General features: G+C 44.9%; 1 protein-coding gene across 5 annotated transcripts in view; it reads right to left on the bottom strand.

The window, feature by feature from the left end:
* nrp2b (neuropilin 2b) overlaps positions 1 to 15,941 on the bottom strand; it is a 140,823-nt gene that overhangs the window by 76,878 nt on the left and 48,004 nt on the right. For all 5 annotated transcript variants that reach the window (XM_080412823.1, XM_080412821.1, XM_080412822.1 and 2 more), the window contains exons 4-6: positions 6,264 to 6,491; positions 1,224 to 1,379; positions 953 to 1,122 (exon numbers count right to left, since the gene is read on the bottom strand). In XM_080412823.1, the coding sequence (XP_080268949.1) occupies positions 953 to 1,122; positions 1,224 to 1,379; positions 6,264 to 6,491 (554 nt within the window). The remainder of the gene's footprint in view (positions 1 to 952; positions 1,123 to 1,223; positions 1,380 to 6,263; positions 6,492 to 15,941) is intronic.

Genomic DNA, 15,941 nt, shown 5'->3' on the forward strand with positions numbered 1-15,941 from the left:
ACAGGAAACAATGTCTTACACTGGCATCAAGCTCCTGAAGCCTGATATTAATACACGGACGTGCAAACACACACACACACACACACACACACACACACACAAATAGAGCCGTAGAGTGATTACCTTCACCGTGTCAACACAGGGAAGGGAAAAAAAACAAAACCTCAGCTGTTTGTTTTGTATTGTTCAAGCATCGCTTTGATAGTTTCAGTTCTTTGTTTAATAAAATAACGATTTGGCTTTCATGGGTGCAGGTTTCGCACCACACCCCAGAAAGACGAGGAAACCGTTAGGCTTAAAAAAGATGAAACAAGTGAACTTTTGCCTTTAGTGAGTTTGTGGCCTCTCTAACAACAAGCATCAGTATGCAGCAGCACAGACGAGGTCATTTCAACTCAACATCTCTCTGCGGTCCTTTGCACATTCACTGTATTTGAGTTCATGGAGAGTTTGTGTTTCTATATCATGGGCCAGCTACCTTGCAAGCGAATGCAATGGGCTCGAGATTCAAGACTGGACACTAGACATTGACCTAATGGAAAGAACATGATATAGTCCTTGCTAGCATGACTGACGCCTTTAAGCACTTAAACCGTCTAGTAAATTTGACGAGGGTCGGCTCTGTACTTGGTCTGCTCTTTTTTCACCTCTACAACAAATCTCTTCACCAAAAATAGGCAATTTACAGGCCCACAAGAACAACTATTTTGGGGCAAATGTTACCCCAAGAATAGAGATGCTAGGTTTCATGTAGTTAAGCACTTTCAACCTGGTGTCCTTATAGGGGTAAAAAAATAAATCAAAATTGTCGCAAATTGGCAAAGATAGCAAAAATAACTGAGATTGTAAATCTCATCGCCAGTTTGTGTGAAACCTCTATCCTATTTTAAAACAGTGCTTGCATGACACCATTGCCCTGGAAACCAGGTAACAACAGGAGGGTCAGTCCTACCTGTATGTACTCCTTGTTGCTGTCCTCGTTGGGCGTCCAGCCGTTGTCGTCGTTGTTGAGGCGAGCCTGCCGGGGCAGCCAGCGGTCGTCGTAGAACGACGAGGAGGCGGTGATCTGGTCGTCCGTGATCTTGCCCGACTCCAGACCGAACGCGTTGCTGCAGTGGAACGCTGCCAGGAGGAGAGGAGGACATGTTAGTTTTTATTATTAACGTTGGAGAGCGAAATACGATCGGTAAACATATTTTTTGCATTGATCAGATTGCACTTACTCTCGCTGACTTCCTTGTGCGTCATGTTGTATCGTGCTGAGAAGCCGTCTTTGGCCACGGCCATGTCGGTGTGGAAGGACAGGGACAGGATTCCGGTGGACGACTGGATCTCGGGAGGGACCCTGGTCCCGCAGTATCGACCAATCAGGGGGCCCACTGCAATGCAGACACAGGAAGTCGGATGTTAGCTATGTTGACCGGATCCCCTATTAACTTGGCATACAGAGTGGGCTGCATGCACTGTAAGCTGTCTGTGTTAAAGATGCAATTCCAAATGGAAAGAGTATAGGCACACTGCCTTCACTTACAAACAAATTTAATCATGCAACATTTTGGTAGATTACATTTTCAGCATATTTTAGTCCCCAGAATTTTTTTTTGTGGAGGAAAGCCAAGAGACAGACTTTCTAACGAGGAGGGGTGTGAGTTGGAAGCGCTGCTGTTTCACTGAGAAGCAGTGGTGGAAAGTAACTAAGTACATTTTGCCGCTGTTGGGAAGAGAAATGTATTTTCTATTTCTTGTCCACCTTTGGAGTTACATCATGGCAAGGTATAACTACACAACCCAAACCTCTACCAAAGTGTTCTTGCCCTTTAAGTGAGATATCTGAGCACCTTTTGCCTCCACTGCTGAGAAGCTCCAATGGGCTTCCGTCAAAAAGGCAATTGGCTTTCACTTGTATCTTTCCACGTACATCTTTCATTTGTCATCTGCAACTTCTGAAAGCCCCCCCCCCCCCCCGCCCCGCCCTTCTACTTTGTCTCTCCATCTTGTCCTGTCATCACTTGGTTCTCACTGATCTATCAGCTCTATCCCGTGGATTGGACATTGGCTCTTCCCTGTGTGTGTGTGTGTGTGTGTGTGTGTGTGTGTGTGTGTGTGTGTGTGTGTGTGTGTGTGTGTGTGTGTGTGTGTGTGTGTGTGTGTGTGTGTGTGTGTGTGTGTGTGTGTGTGTGTGTGTGTGTGTGTGTGAGGAAATAAAGAGATTAAGACAGAGGACGAGTGTGTGTGTGTTTATGTGTGTTCTCATCTTTGTGATCGCTCTCTCATCGTTTGTCCCTGCATGTGTGTGTGTGCGCACGCGTGTGTGCGTGCGCGCACGCGTGTGTGCGTGCGCGCGTTAGAGAGAAAGAAAGATGGATAGGGAGAAAGGGAGCAATAAAGAGAAAGAGATAGTATACTCTCACAAGCGTGTGTGTGTGTGTGTGTGTGTGGGTGTATGTGTGCGCACGTGCGCGCGCGTGTAAGTGATTCCTCTCCTGTCGTCCTCTTTAATACCACAACTTGTATACGTCAATACAAACAGATGAGTGTGCTTTAGAGCCCTAGGGTGTGTGTTTTTGTACACGAGTGTGTGTGTGTGTGCACTGTGTTTGTGTGTGTGTGTGTGTGTGTGTGTGCTCTTGTGAGTGGTATGCGTGAAAGGGTGGGATAACTCTGTTTCTATGTCTGATAAATTAATCCTGCAGTCCCCCTTGCCCCTCACACACACACGCACACACACACACACACACACACACACACACACAAACACACAAACACACACACACACACACACACACACACACACACACACACACACACACGGAGGAGGCTGTGGATGAGGTAGAGTGGGAGGAGAAGAGAAATAACCGGCAATCGATCAGTGCTATTGATTTTTTCCTTCTTTTTGGAGTGGGTGGATATTTGAAATAGGGCTCTTGAGCAAATAACGGTAATAACTCTTTCTTGATGGGGAGAGGAGGAGAGGAGAAAGAGGAGAGGAGAGGAGAGAAGTGGAAAGGAGAGGAGAAGAGAAAAGAGGAGAGGAGAGAAGAGGAGAGGAGAGGAGAAAAGAGGAGAGGAGAGAAGTGGAAAGGAGAGGAGAAGAGAAGAGAGGAGAGGAGAGAAAATAGGAGAGGAGAAAAGAAAAGAGGAGAGGATAGGAGAAAATAGGAGAGGAGAAAATAGGGGAGGAGAAAATAGGAGGGGAGAGGAGAAAAGAGAAGAAAATAAGAGAGGAGAGGTTATTGTAAATCCACTGAGATGGGATCTATAAATAATTGACCCGTGTTTGCAAGCAGCTCCACAGTTATTAAATATTGTCTCTCAATATTTTTCAAACGCAATAATGCCCAATTGGAGATGAGGAGGACTTTTATTTCTCCATTTCTCTCTCCCTGTCTCCGAGTGTGGGTGTATCTCTTGCAATTAATTGAATTTCAACTGCATAAAAGGTTGACAGAAGGTACAGTTGTCCCTTTCATGACCCTCCCAATGCATGCACGCACACACACACACACACACGCGCGCATGCGCACACCTCCCACAAACATGCACACACAAACCAATCAACTAACCTCCCACCCCTCTCATATAGAGACCCATTATGTGGTATGCAGATATTTCCAGCCCCCTCCCTTTGGGTGGATTTATAGGGTGGGAGTGGAGGTGGGGTGTTGGGGGTCTAATCCAGCATTATGTAAACAGATGGGTAGAGAGAGAGAGCTAGACAAGAGAGAGAGAGAGAGAGACAGACTTGCCGTGTTAACCTCTTATGAGCGAGGGTGAAAATTAGGGCGTGAATTATAATGCAGAAATGGGATTAAACGCATTCAATCCGCGAACGCATCTGTGTCATTTTAGATTTCTTTGGCTATTCAAAAATAGCAGATCTACAAGCTCATAGCGCGGCACCGAGTGCAGCGCTATGAGCTTGTAGATCTGCTATTTTGGAAAGATCTTGAAAATGTGTAAATCCTAACAGTATGTTGCTATATCAGTGGTGCTCCAACTTTTCCATGTCAAGGACCCCCAAAATGATGTATTTGGCCGCGGACCCCCATTTCAAAATATGTTGTTCCAGGGACCCCCAGAAGCACAGATCGGAGTTAAAGATGTTCGCCTTAAAACATATATATACTGTATATATTCAAAGATTTGCACACATTTTCCACGATTTTGTCAAAACAATAGCAGATCTACAAGCACAAAAACACGGTCTGCACAAAATCACTATCTTTCTTCGCTTCAGAGTGGGCAATCGAACGCCTTGCATATATATCCCTTTTCTACTAATGCTTAATTCATAAATGGCAGAGTTACACGGAAATAACTGATGTACAAGCTCACAACGCGTCCCGGTCATGCGACTCCGTCGTACAGTATGTAGGGAGGATGTTGTCTGCGAGCGGTGCTGAGGAGCTCAACATCTTCAGTAAAACAACAGCCCTTTATTTCCCTTCATCCCGTCTTCCAGCGGTTCAGGACAGAGACAGACCAAAGGTTACTTGGCCTGCTCTATTTCTATTTCCTGCTCCAAACCTCTTTCTCTCTCTCTCTCTCTCTCTCTCTCTTTCTCTCTCTCTCTCGCTCCAATCCCCCGAGCAACGAAAGCACAGATATGGTGGCGTGTTTCCAGCTCTCTCCTCTTTGACCCCTGATGTTTTTTTCCTCCGCTCTCATCCCTCGTTCCTCTCCTCTCCTCCTGTGGAACGGCTGCTCCTTTGGGCTGCGTTCACACACCCGAGGCAACGAAAGCCATTTGGATGAAGAAAAACACAACGCTTCCAAGTTTCTTTTACTCTTTACTCCTTTTTTTATATACCGTTCTTGCTACTCTGTCTCTGTGAGGTGAAATCTTGGAGAAGTCTGCACTATGTGGAGAAAATTTACGCTGTTGAATTGTCCCAAATGACTGTGAATTTGAGCAGCTGACAGCTAAGGTCAGAGGCTGGAACAGATGTGACTGCCAGAGGGTGTCCAAGTGTACAATCACCTAAAAAACGATGGCCATTTTCTTCATCGGAGGAAGGCGCAAATGTTGGAGAAAAGTTGCACATAAGTATTTATTTAAAAAAAAAAGAATTTAACCGATTAAGACCTGGATCTGATCTGAGCAAAAAAAGCATTATTTTACACTTTGGCTATTCAAAAATAGCAGATATACAAGCTCATAGCGCGGCACCCGCGCTATGAGCTTGTAGATCTGCTATTTTTGAAAAATCGTGAAATTGTGTGCAAATCTTTGAATATATATATATTTTTAAGCGAACATTTTTTACTCAAATCTTTGCTTCTGGGAGTCCCTGGAACAAAATATTTTGAGGTGGGGGTCCGCGGTCAAATACATAGAATGTTGGGGGTCCTTGACCTGAAAAAGATTGAGCACCACTGATATAAAAACATACGTTTCTCAGAATACTGTTGGGATTTAGGAGACATGTAGAATGGGCTTCAGGTCTTAATGGGTTAAGAAAAGGACACGATGAACTGACAGGACGCGTGCACAAGCTCGTTTTTCCCAAGATGAATAGCTTCTCCTCTATGGAGCAAACTCACTGAAGGCATAGAGATTGTCTTTTGTTGCTCTCTCTATCTCTCTCTCCTAATTCTCTACTTCCTCTCGGGCTGTTTCCTAGTCGTCCTGGCGGCAGAGGACCCTTTCCGTATAGGTTCTCTTCTGTTTGTGTCCTCCCTGACACCCAGAGAGGTCACAAGGTGACGACACTCTCCTCCCCTCCTCTCAGTCCAGTCTTCTTGTTTCTGCTGCATCATGAAGTAGAAGAGCCTCTCATCTTCTTTAAACCCATGCCATTGCCCAGGTTCTGGCATTCTGGCATCAGTTTTTTTTGTCCTGTTTGCCTTTCCTTTACTTCCAACATCCTGTCCCTCCCTGCAGCGAGGAACAGAGGTGTTATGACCTCTGACCCCCTGTTCTTCTCTCTGTTAGAGCAGGGTTATGCTGAGTTCTCCGCAGTAGAATGGAGAAGCCTGCTTTCTAAGCAGTGGTACACGGACAAATGTGTCCGTGGTAAGACCTGGCCTTGTCAGTGGCATATTTGTTTTAGTTTTTTACATTTTAATGTTCTTATTTTGATCATTAAGACCCAATTACTGAATGTCAGTCTCCAGGTTTTCCTCAGAATATGTAGGTTATGTCACTGATTTACTATGACACATTATGAGTCCACTAGGACAGTAGTTCTATAACTTTTTATTTTCAATGACCGAGGGATACATAACCAACCAACCAATCAAACAGCAGGGGCTTTAATTACCTCCAGGAAGTCCGTCCCACACTTCCAGCCAGTCGTACTTGCACTCGCCCTCTCCCCCCGGCAGGGGGTCGTTCTCCAGGTCGAAGGTGAGGAAGGTGAGCGTGACGTCCATGCTGGGCGGCACCACGATGATGAAGGAGCACTCCAGGTTGTGGGGGTACTTGTCGGGGAAGCCCGGGGACTCGATGAGGCCCGTGGAGCTGGTGAAGTTACGGGAACAGTCCGAACCTATGGAGGCGAGGAATGAAACAATGAATGATACAGTACAATGAAAAAACGTGGTACACTGGTACTCTGAGAGTATACACATGTAACCAGTATATGGTATACCTGTAATCTTTTCAACATGTTTGTTTGTTTGTGAGAATGTGTGTTTGTCTCTGTTTTAGAGAGAGAGAGAGAGAGAGAGAGAGAGAGAGAGAGAGAGAGAGAGAGAGAGAGAGAGAGAGAGAGAGAGAGAGAGAGAGAATGAGAGAGAATGAGATAGAAAGAGATAGAATGAGATAGAATGAGATAGAGATAGAGAGACCTAGGGGCTGTTGACAGCAGCATGACTGTTAGAAGGAGCTATGAATATCATAACACATACATGTGCACGCGCGCGCCGCACACACACACACACACACACACACACACACACACACACACACACACACACACACACACACACACACAGTGAAGTTTGCATAGATCATGGGATCAAAGACAAACAAACATTAATCTGGGGCTCTTCACTTCTGAATGACTGCAATGCCTTCTCTATTAATACATACATACATAGTCACACACACACACACACACACACACACACACACACACACACACACACACACACACACACACACACACACACTACAGAATGGGTGGGGTTGTGGCAACTGGGGGCTATTATTCAAATCCAGCCACCCATGCATGCCCCCCTCCACCCCTCTCTCTCTCTCTCTCTCTCTCTCACACACACACACACACACACACACACACACACAAACACTCTCCTCCAGAAAGGCTTGAGAAAGTGAGTTTGTGTGCGTGTGCGTGTGCCTGTACATGCATATGCACTGTGCACATACAGTACATGCATGCGTGTGTGTGTGTGTGTGTGTGGGTGTGCGTGTGTGTGTGTGTGTTCTGATGGACCCCAGCCAGAGCAGGGCTTGGCTTTGACATGTCCGAGCATGTCTGCCTGAAGCTGTCCTTATTGAAACATCCCCACTGGACACTTGAACTTAACAGGGTGCTAGATTGGCTGCTTGCACTGGACACATCGCCATGGAAACGATGGCAGGGACCAGTGGGACAGGCACCATGTTATGGTACAATGGAAGCATGATGTAAAAATACAAAATAAAGACTCCATCCATATGTCCCTCACGTTCCAGTCTGTCTGAATTTGTATCTGCCCACCTGCCTGTCTCAGTCCTATAGTCACCATCATAGGAATATTCATAGTTGCAGTTTTACATGTCTGTCTCTGTAACTGTCAAATTTCATAGGCTGCTGTAGCTATTGTGACCACACGAACGAACACACACACACACAAATACACACACATACACACAGTCTGTTTTTCTTTCTTTCTGTCCGTCTCTCTCTCTCTCATTCGCTCTCTCAGACTCACTCTTTATCTCGCACACACACTTACACAGTGAATCTCCCAATTTCCAACCCCCTGCAGAGTCGGCTGCTGAGTAGCGTGAGTCTGCGTGACTATGAACATGTGTGTGCATGTGTGTGCAAGTGTGTGTGTGTGCGCGCGTGTGCGTGCGTGTGTATGATGTAGAATGAACGCCTGACCAGTTTGGTTCTGCCCAGGGCGCTCCAACCCACCCGGCCCCCCTCTCCATCATTACTTCATGTTCGTGAACACCACAAAAACACTGCTGCCCTCCTTTTTTGGGACCCCGCCTCTCCTCTCTCCTCTCTCCTTGTTGTTTTCTCCCTCCCTTACAATACCCCCCCCCCCCCCCACCCCTTTTCTAGCCAATATAAAAGCTCCCAACATGTCGCAAATTAAATACGTTGTAGTGAGCTTGTAGATCTGCTATTTTAGCCGTGTGTGTGTTTGTGTGTCGTGCGAAGGCATATAAATGAATAGACCTATACACTGTTTCTGTCGATGTTTGCCTATAATCCCGGGGGTCCCTTCCTAGAAATCTAGTGGAGTGAAGTGTGAAGCCATGAACTTCAACAACAAAAAACTTGGCGCGGCGCGAAGCGCCACGTTTTGATTCTGTCTTTTCTCACCATCAAAACTCTTTTATTTTTCTTGTATGTTTTCATCTGGCATCGCTGGCCCCCTGCGGTGCCGTTTCCTGTTTCCAGTCTCTCCTAATACAGCGTCTCTCTCTCTCTCTGGTGTTGTGTGTGTGTCTCCTCCTCACTTTGCATTCCCTTCTCTTCCCTTCTTCTCCCCTCTAAGTGCTTTCCATCCGCCGTATACTTCTATCACTTTCTTTTTTCTCCATTCAAATCCTCTGCCACTCTCTCCATTTCTCCATCAGTTCAGCAGAGTGTGTATGCAAGTAGGAATGGCACAAATGATTCGCATTATCGCGTCATGTGTGTGTGTGCGTGTGCGTGCGTGCGTGTGTGTTGTCGGGCAGATCTCAGATCTGGTGCTGGGGCTCGAGGCAGATCTGGATGAGTGATCTCGGGGGGGATGACACAAGGTCTGTCAGTCTGGTGTGCCTGGTGAGCTGGCACGCACACAGGGACTTTAATTTGAATGCGTGCGTCTGTGTGTGTGTGTGTGTGTGTGTGTGTGTGTGTGTGTGTGTGTGTGTGTGTGTGTGTGTGTGTGTGTGTGTGTGTGTGTGTGTGTGTGTGTGTGTGTGTGTGTGGCTGAGGTGGGACGCAGACATCTAGTTAACCCAGTCTTCATGCCAGTGAGCTATTAAGTTGGATCAAACACACAATTATCACCCCTAAATGCACACACACAGACAACGCACTGACACACACACACACACACACACACACACACACGTGCTCGCAGACAGAAGACACAATATGTACTCGCCTCAAGCCCACGCACACACATACACACACACATACACACACACACACACACACACACACACACACACACACACACACACACACACACACACACACACTCACAATTTTTTACACTCTCACAGAGTTAAATTAACACTGAGGATTTTACTGTGCAAATAACCCACCAGGACATTTCTGTGAAAACACAAGTGTTTCCTCTTCAGTTGTTATTAAAGTGGAGGTGTGATGGTGCTGAAACGGAGCTGGCAAAACATGCTATAGCCTCTGTGACTGAGTCCCAGCAGGACCCTCTCTACCTAATAAACGGTCATTTCAGGATGATTATCACTGACACATATGAAAGTGCCATGGAAACTTTCCTTACACAAGCGAGGAAAAGTGGCCATTTCTCAAGTGCTCAAAATGTGCACACCGCAGATTCTTTCACTGTATAAAATCTGCATGTATTTACACATACCGTACTGTACTGTATGAAGTTTCCCAAGCCTTTTACAGCTTCAGACATTCATGGCTTGTCAGACTAGTGAACATTACCTCTAACAATTTTCAGGCCAACTTCTAATTAAATTTAACGAAAAATTTATACATTTTTTTTTTTTTACACTTTGGTTGTGTCCTCTTCAATTAATCAGACTCATTCAATAACTTAAAGAAGTAGTTCACTCAAAAAAAATATTTTTTTTCCTATCAATTACACACCCCATGAAGCCTTGAATTCATGGATTTGTTTTTCTTTTAAAGGCCAATAATTTGATGACCGGGTGTATTTCCGGTAGGAGACTTTAAAGTGTCTCCTTTGAGTCTCCTACCGGATACATTAGCATCTTTCCGCCGGTAATCAAATTATTGGCTTAGGAATGCAACTAAAAGAAAAACAAATCCATGAATTCAAGGGCTTCATGGGGTGTGTAATTGATAGAAAATAATTATTTTTTTGGGTGAACTACTCCTTTAAGTGGCCCCTTGGGGAAATGTGTCCTTTGCATGCATTTATCTCACCCTAGGAGCAGTGAGCAGCACTAGGGTCCAACTCCCGTTGTATTGCCAGTGCTATGCATATGCTATGCAGTACTATCTTGGTCAAGGGCACTGGAAGCTGTACCAAGCATGAAAGTCTTTTTTTCCCCCTCTTCTTTCTTTCTTTGTTATGCTAAAGAAGTGAGCAAAGTTTCACGATGACAATAAGGACAATCGTTCTGGAATTGTTTGAAAATAGCCTAGGATAGGGCTAAAGTGGTTGATATATGTTTTATAATGTAATAATGTATATCTACAAAGTAACTAGTAACTAAAGCTGTCAGATAATTGTAGTGGAGTAAAAGTACAATAGTTGCCTCTGAGATTTAGTGGAGTAGAAGTAAAAGTATAGACAATTGGAAATACTCCAGTTAAGTAAAAGTACCTCAAACTTGTACTTAAGTACAGTACTTGAGTAAATGTGCTTCGTTACATTACACCACTGGATATTATACATTTCCCATCTGGGAGTCTGGTCCGGAAAGGCTTAACAATGCTCTGAGCAATACCAATTTGTTGTACATCTCTGCTGCTGTAAGTCTGTCAGTGGTTATAAAGTCGGGGCATACAGGACATCCATACAGTATATAGGCTGTTGACTGGGTCATGTCTGGATCCACTTTCCTCAATGAGAACCAGAGGAGGGGGAAGGGCTAGCGATGTGATTGGTTAGGAGGGCTAATAAAGTGACCTGATTGGTAGACAAACAGAGAGAGAAGAGGAAGGGCCTGAGGCTATTGGCGAGAACGTAAACAACAGCGGTTATTGGTGAGATTATCACGATAGCTTCCACATTACACCGGTCGGTGTGTGTGCGTGCGTGCGTGCTTGTGTGTGTGTGTGTGTGTGTGTGTGTGTGTGTGTGTGTGTGTTTGTTTGTTTGTTTGTTTGTTTTTATGTATGTGTGACTGTCAGTAAGCAATGTAGTGTTTGCGTGCAGACATGCAAGCTGTCCTATATACATGTGTTTAGCATTCATTTCGTATTCTATGTTCACTTAGTCAAGCTTAAAAATGTGTGAGTGTGTGTGTGTGTGTGTGTGTGTGTGTGTGTGTGTGCGTGCGGGCGTGCGTCTATAATGTGTGCGGTGAGTTCTGGGTCACAATAACAGCTTGGGGGGGTAACGGGCTAGACGGTCATTTTCGATTGGCTAGATTGCGTGTCGCTGCAACTTCATTGGCTCAGGTTTCACCAGAGTATCCATAGTAACCACCCTGTCAACAAGAACAACTTGCACGTACTGTATATTCATATAGGATGCTGTGGAACACTGATTAGACTGTTGGTCTGTGAAAAGACCCGTAATTAGGACACCAAGTGAGGGGGCACGCATACTGCCACTCATCCACCCTATACCATCCAACACCACATGCAGGCACGCACGTGCACGCACACACACGCACACCAGTGTTGCCAGATTTTGCGGGAGAAATAAGCAACCAGGAAAATATGAAAACAAGCCCAAAAGAAGCGACTATTACAGGCCACATGAGCACTTTAAACCTATATGTATACGTGGGCTATTTGAAAATAGCCGATCTACTTGTAGATCTGCTCTTTTCAAAAAGAAAATCTGTCAAAAAAAAAATATTTGGAATATTTTCCAAAGAAATTACGCAACTTTGGTATGGGGGTCCCTGGCACAAAATATTTTCAGATGGGGTGTCCATCCATGGTCTACTCTAATGCATATTCATTTTCCGGTCCTCGACATGAAAATGTTTGAGAACCACTGGTTTAAACAGTGATTACAATATTTGGAAACAATCCCCAAATAAGCAACTACACTTTAGAAACAAGCCCGAAAAAAACGCAACCCGCAACCACCAATATTTACAAGCGACTTTACAGCTTATAATACGCAAACATGGCAACACTGACACACACACACACGCGCGTGTGCATGCACACAGGGTGGACAGGCCTCATTATTCCATAGCACAGACCCCCAGTGATATGCATGGCGTAGGCAGGGAACCCCCCCCCCCCCCCATCCCCCAATAGCTTCCAGAAGGGAGGAGGAGATGTACAGTATGGGGGTTGGATGAAGTAATGAGTGCTACAGCCATAACCAGTGGTGGAAAAAGTACTCAAATGTTTTACTTAAGTAAAAGTATCAATACTGTAATGTAGAATTACAATTCACACAATAATTCTAAATTTACTTGAGTAAAAGTACAAAAGTATTGGTATCAAAATGTACTTAAAGTACCTAAACTAAAAGTACTAAAATGTTTGAAAATAGCATATCTACAAGCTCACAACGCGCCACGATGCGACGCGTTGTGAGCTTGTAGATCGGCTATTTTCAAATAGCCTAGGTATAAAATAGGGCTAAAGTGGTTAATGTATGTTTTATAATGTAATAATTTATATCTGCAAAGTAACTAAACTAAAGTTTTCAAATAATTGTAGTGGAGTAAAAGTACAATATTTGCCTCTGAGATGTAGTGGAGTAGAAGTAAAAGTATAGACAATGGGAAATACTCCAGTAAAGTAAAAAATCCTCAAAAGTGTACTTAAGCACAGTACTTGAGTAAATGTACTTAGTTACTTTACACCACTGGCTACAGCCATAACTGAACACAAGCTAACAGAGTGTTGGCCAGGCTACAGTACGCACTAACTGTAGGAATGTTAAGCAAATAAAGCTTTGAACGTGTGTGATGTAGCCTATAGCTCCAAAAAAATAAAAACTTTGTTAGGGAAAGCGCTTGGAAGTGCTTGAAATCCTACGTGTGGGGCCTGTGTTTCTCACTTTGCTCGTGTGCTTTCTAGTGTTGAAGCTACGAACAAGGTCTGGCAGCAAGTGGAGAGGAGAGGAGAGGAGAGGAGAGGAGCAGTAAGGAGTGAATTGAGGAAACCGAGAAGGAAGGATAACGGAGAAAAGAGGATGAAAAACAGAAGTGACGAGGGGAAAAGGCAGGATGAGGAAAAGAAGAAGAAGAGTGTGATTAGTGTGAACATGTCCTGAGGGAATAATGGTGAAGGAGCGTTTACATTTCATTTCTCGTGTGTGTGTGTGTGTGTGTGTGTGTGTGTGTGCGTGTGCGCGTGCGTCTGCGTGTGCGTCTGCGTGCGTGCGTGCGTGTCTCCCTGTTCTTCTGTCCTTCTCTCAGGTTGGAACAGAACAGAGAGCACAGCGTTTGGCAGGGATAGATATATAAGCAGACAATTCTGCACCAGATTAGATGAGCTTTTAACACGTACAGAAACCCACACAGTGTGGAGCGCAGCAGCATGCAGTACACACACACACACACACACACACACACACACACACACACACACACACACACACACACACACACACACACACACACACACTAACTCGTGCACGCACATAAAAATCCAGCCACCCACGCAGGCAGACGTTCAGTTGCACCTTCCGGGGTAACAAGATCTTGTTAGCGCTATGGCAACAGCTTGAACGTTCTAAATGGTTCCATTATTACTGCCAAGGCAGGATGGATGCACAAACACACAAACAGATAAACACACACACACACACACACACACACACACACACACACACACACACACACACACACACACACACACACACACACTCAGCTTCTGTAAATCAGTGCTAACCTATCACATGTGTTGTACTGTATGCTAATGTTAGTGAGGCTCATACTACTGAAGGTGAGCACACACAGTATATCCACCTTGTGTATATACTTTTCCTGATTTTAGTATGTTTTACTGGCACAAGATAACAATAATAGTGATCATCGCTGCTGCTATCTTACGCAGCTTCAACATTCATGTTCCGGTCGTCCCTTGACGATGCATTTGACACATAAGAAGTTAGCAAGGAGACCAGTCCAAACGATTCATGACTCAAACACACACACACACGCACGCACGCACGCACGCACGCACGCACGCACGCACGCACGCACGCACGCACGCACGCACGCACGCACGCACGCACGCACGCACACGCACACACAGTGAAAGCACGGATCACATAACCGGAGCTGGCTGGCTGTAATGCATTCGTTTATGTTTTTTGGTGCACGGGTCACCGGTTTATGTTCAGCAGTTGCCAACTGGCCCTCAGCCTGGCTAAACTGGCGTCCCTGTTTTTGGGACATGCCATTCTAGGCATGACATTTCAAAAATAGCCGATCTACAAGCTCACTGCGCATCACAACGTGGTGCTTGTAGATCGGCTATTTTCGCTATTTGTCGCACCAAGACGTCTAATGAGTGAATACACGCAGTCTAAAAGCGTGTGAAATCATTCTTACATCATCAACTATATTCTTCCACAACGTCACACTACATATGATCCGACACAGGAGCATTGCACTGGTTAGAAAGCTGTTAAAACGCAAATCCCTTTTCCAGTGTAAAAGCGTTGTGTGTGCTGAACTTGTGGGGCCTTCGCGACACCAGCCAGCATGTGACAGCGTTCAGCTCGTCAGCCTCGACGGTGACAAGCAGGGCCCTGAGTTTTTTAACGAGACCTTTCAGGCGCGCGTGAAATCTGATCGAAATGCTGTCACGCTATGAACGGACGACGAGCCTCTTTTTCTCCGCGCGCTGCCCGGGCTGTATACAGCGACGTGCCGATGTGTCCGTTTGCGTGATCAGCATGACACATTCATCCAGCAAAGAGGAGAAAAGGAAATATCTCACACCAAAAAAAAACAAGCCGTTCAGAAGATGATGAGATGTTTTGGACAAGATGTCTTTGACTACAAATGGGTTTCACTACTGGAACTATGAAATGGAAAGATATTAATACAAGTATGAATACATGCTGTATGAAAGCAGTCACTCAGTGGTTGTCAAAGTGAAACCTCTCTTCTATCCCCCAAAATACCCCAGTTTGAACACTCAGGCTTTCACAGCATATCTGGGGTTTTATGTCAATTGGCCTCAAAACAGGCCAACTGATTTGCCCCCGCACGTGACGTCACAAGCGATACCTACTTTGTGTAATCCCTCCCGTTTTTCAGACGCGTTGTGTACCTCACAGTACCTCGCAATTGTACTTAAGTACAGTACTTGAGTAAATGTACTTAGTTACTTTACACCACTGTCCAAAAGTTTAGTTGTGCATAAGAGATGTAGAGTGTTCCGGCACGATGCAAGACAAGTGATGGATTACGGACATAATTGGGTTGAGTGAAATTCGATGCATTTATTTTCCTTAGACATTTAAATGGAGCTGCGGCTCCATTTAAATGTTTTCAAATTCTTATTAGCAATTCATTGATGGTCGATTAATTGTTAACATCCCTACATGGAATTTTAATGTTCGGTTCATGGACTCGTGAAAGACTTCACAGATGAAGGGCCACAGTGTATATAGCAGTGGGGTCCGGGGACCCCTAGGGGTCCTTCCAGGGGTGTTCCAGGGGGTCCCCAGCAAAAGTAGTTAATGTAGCATCACAGTCATTTTAACCACTTTATCCATTTATATATTGGCTATAAAAAAAATGGCAGATCTAACAAGCTCAGCTGCTATTTTTGAAAATATTTGAAAAACATCTTCTCTTCCGGTGGTCCATGGCACAAAACCTTTTCAGATGGTGGTCCACGGCCAAATATATATATCACTTTGGGGGTCCTTGGCACAGAAATGTTTGAGAACTACTGGTGAAAACGGATAAATAATGAGCAACT

This window comes from Gymnoscopelus braueri (genome assembly GCF_963280865.1).
Source record: "Gymnoscopelus braueri genome assembly, chromosome: 18".
NCBI lineage: Eukaryota > Metazoa > Chordata > Actinopteri > Myctophiformes > Myctophidae > Gymnoscopelus > Gymnoscopelus braueri.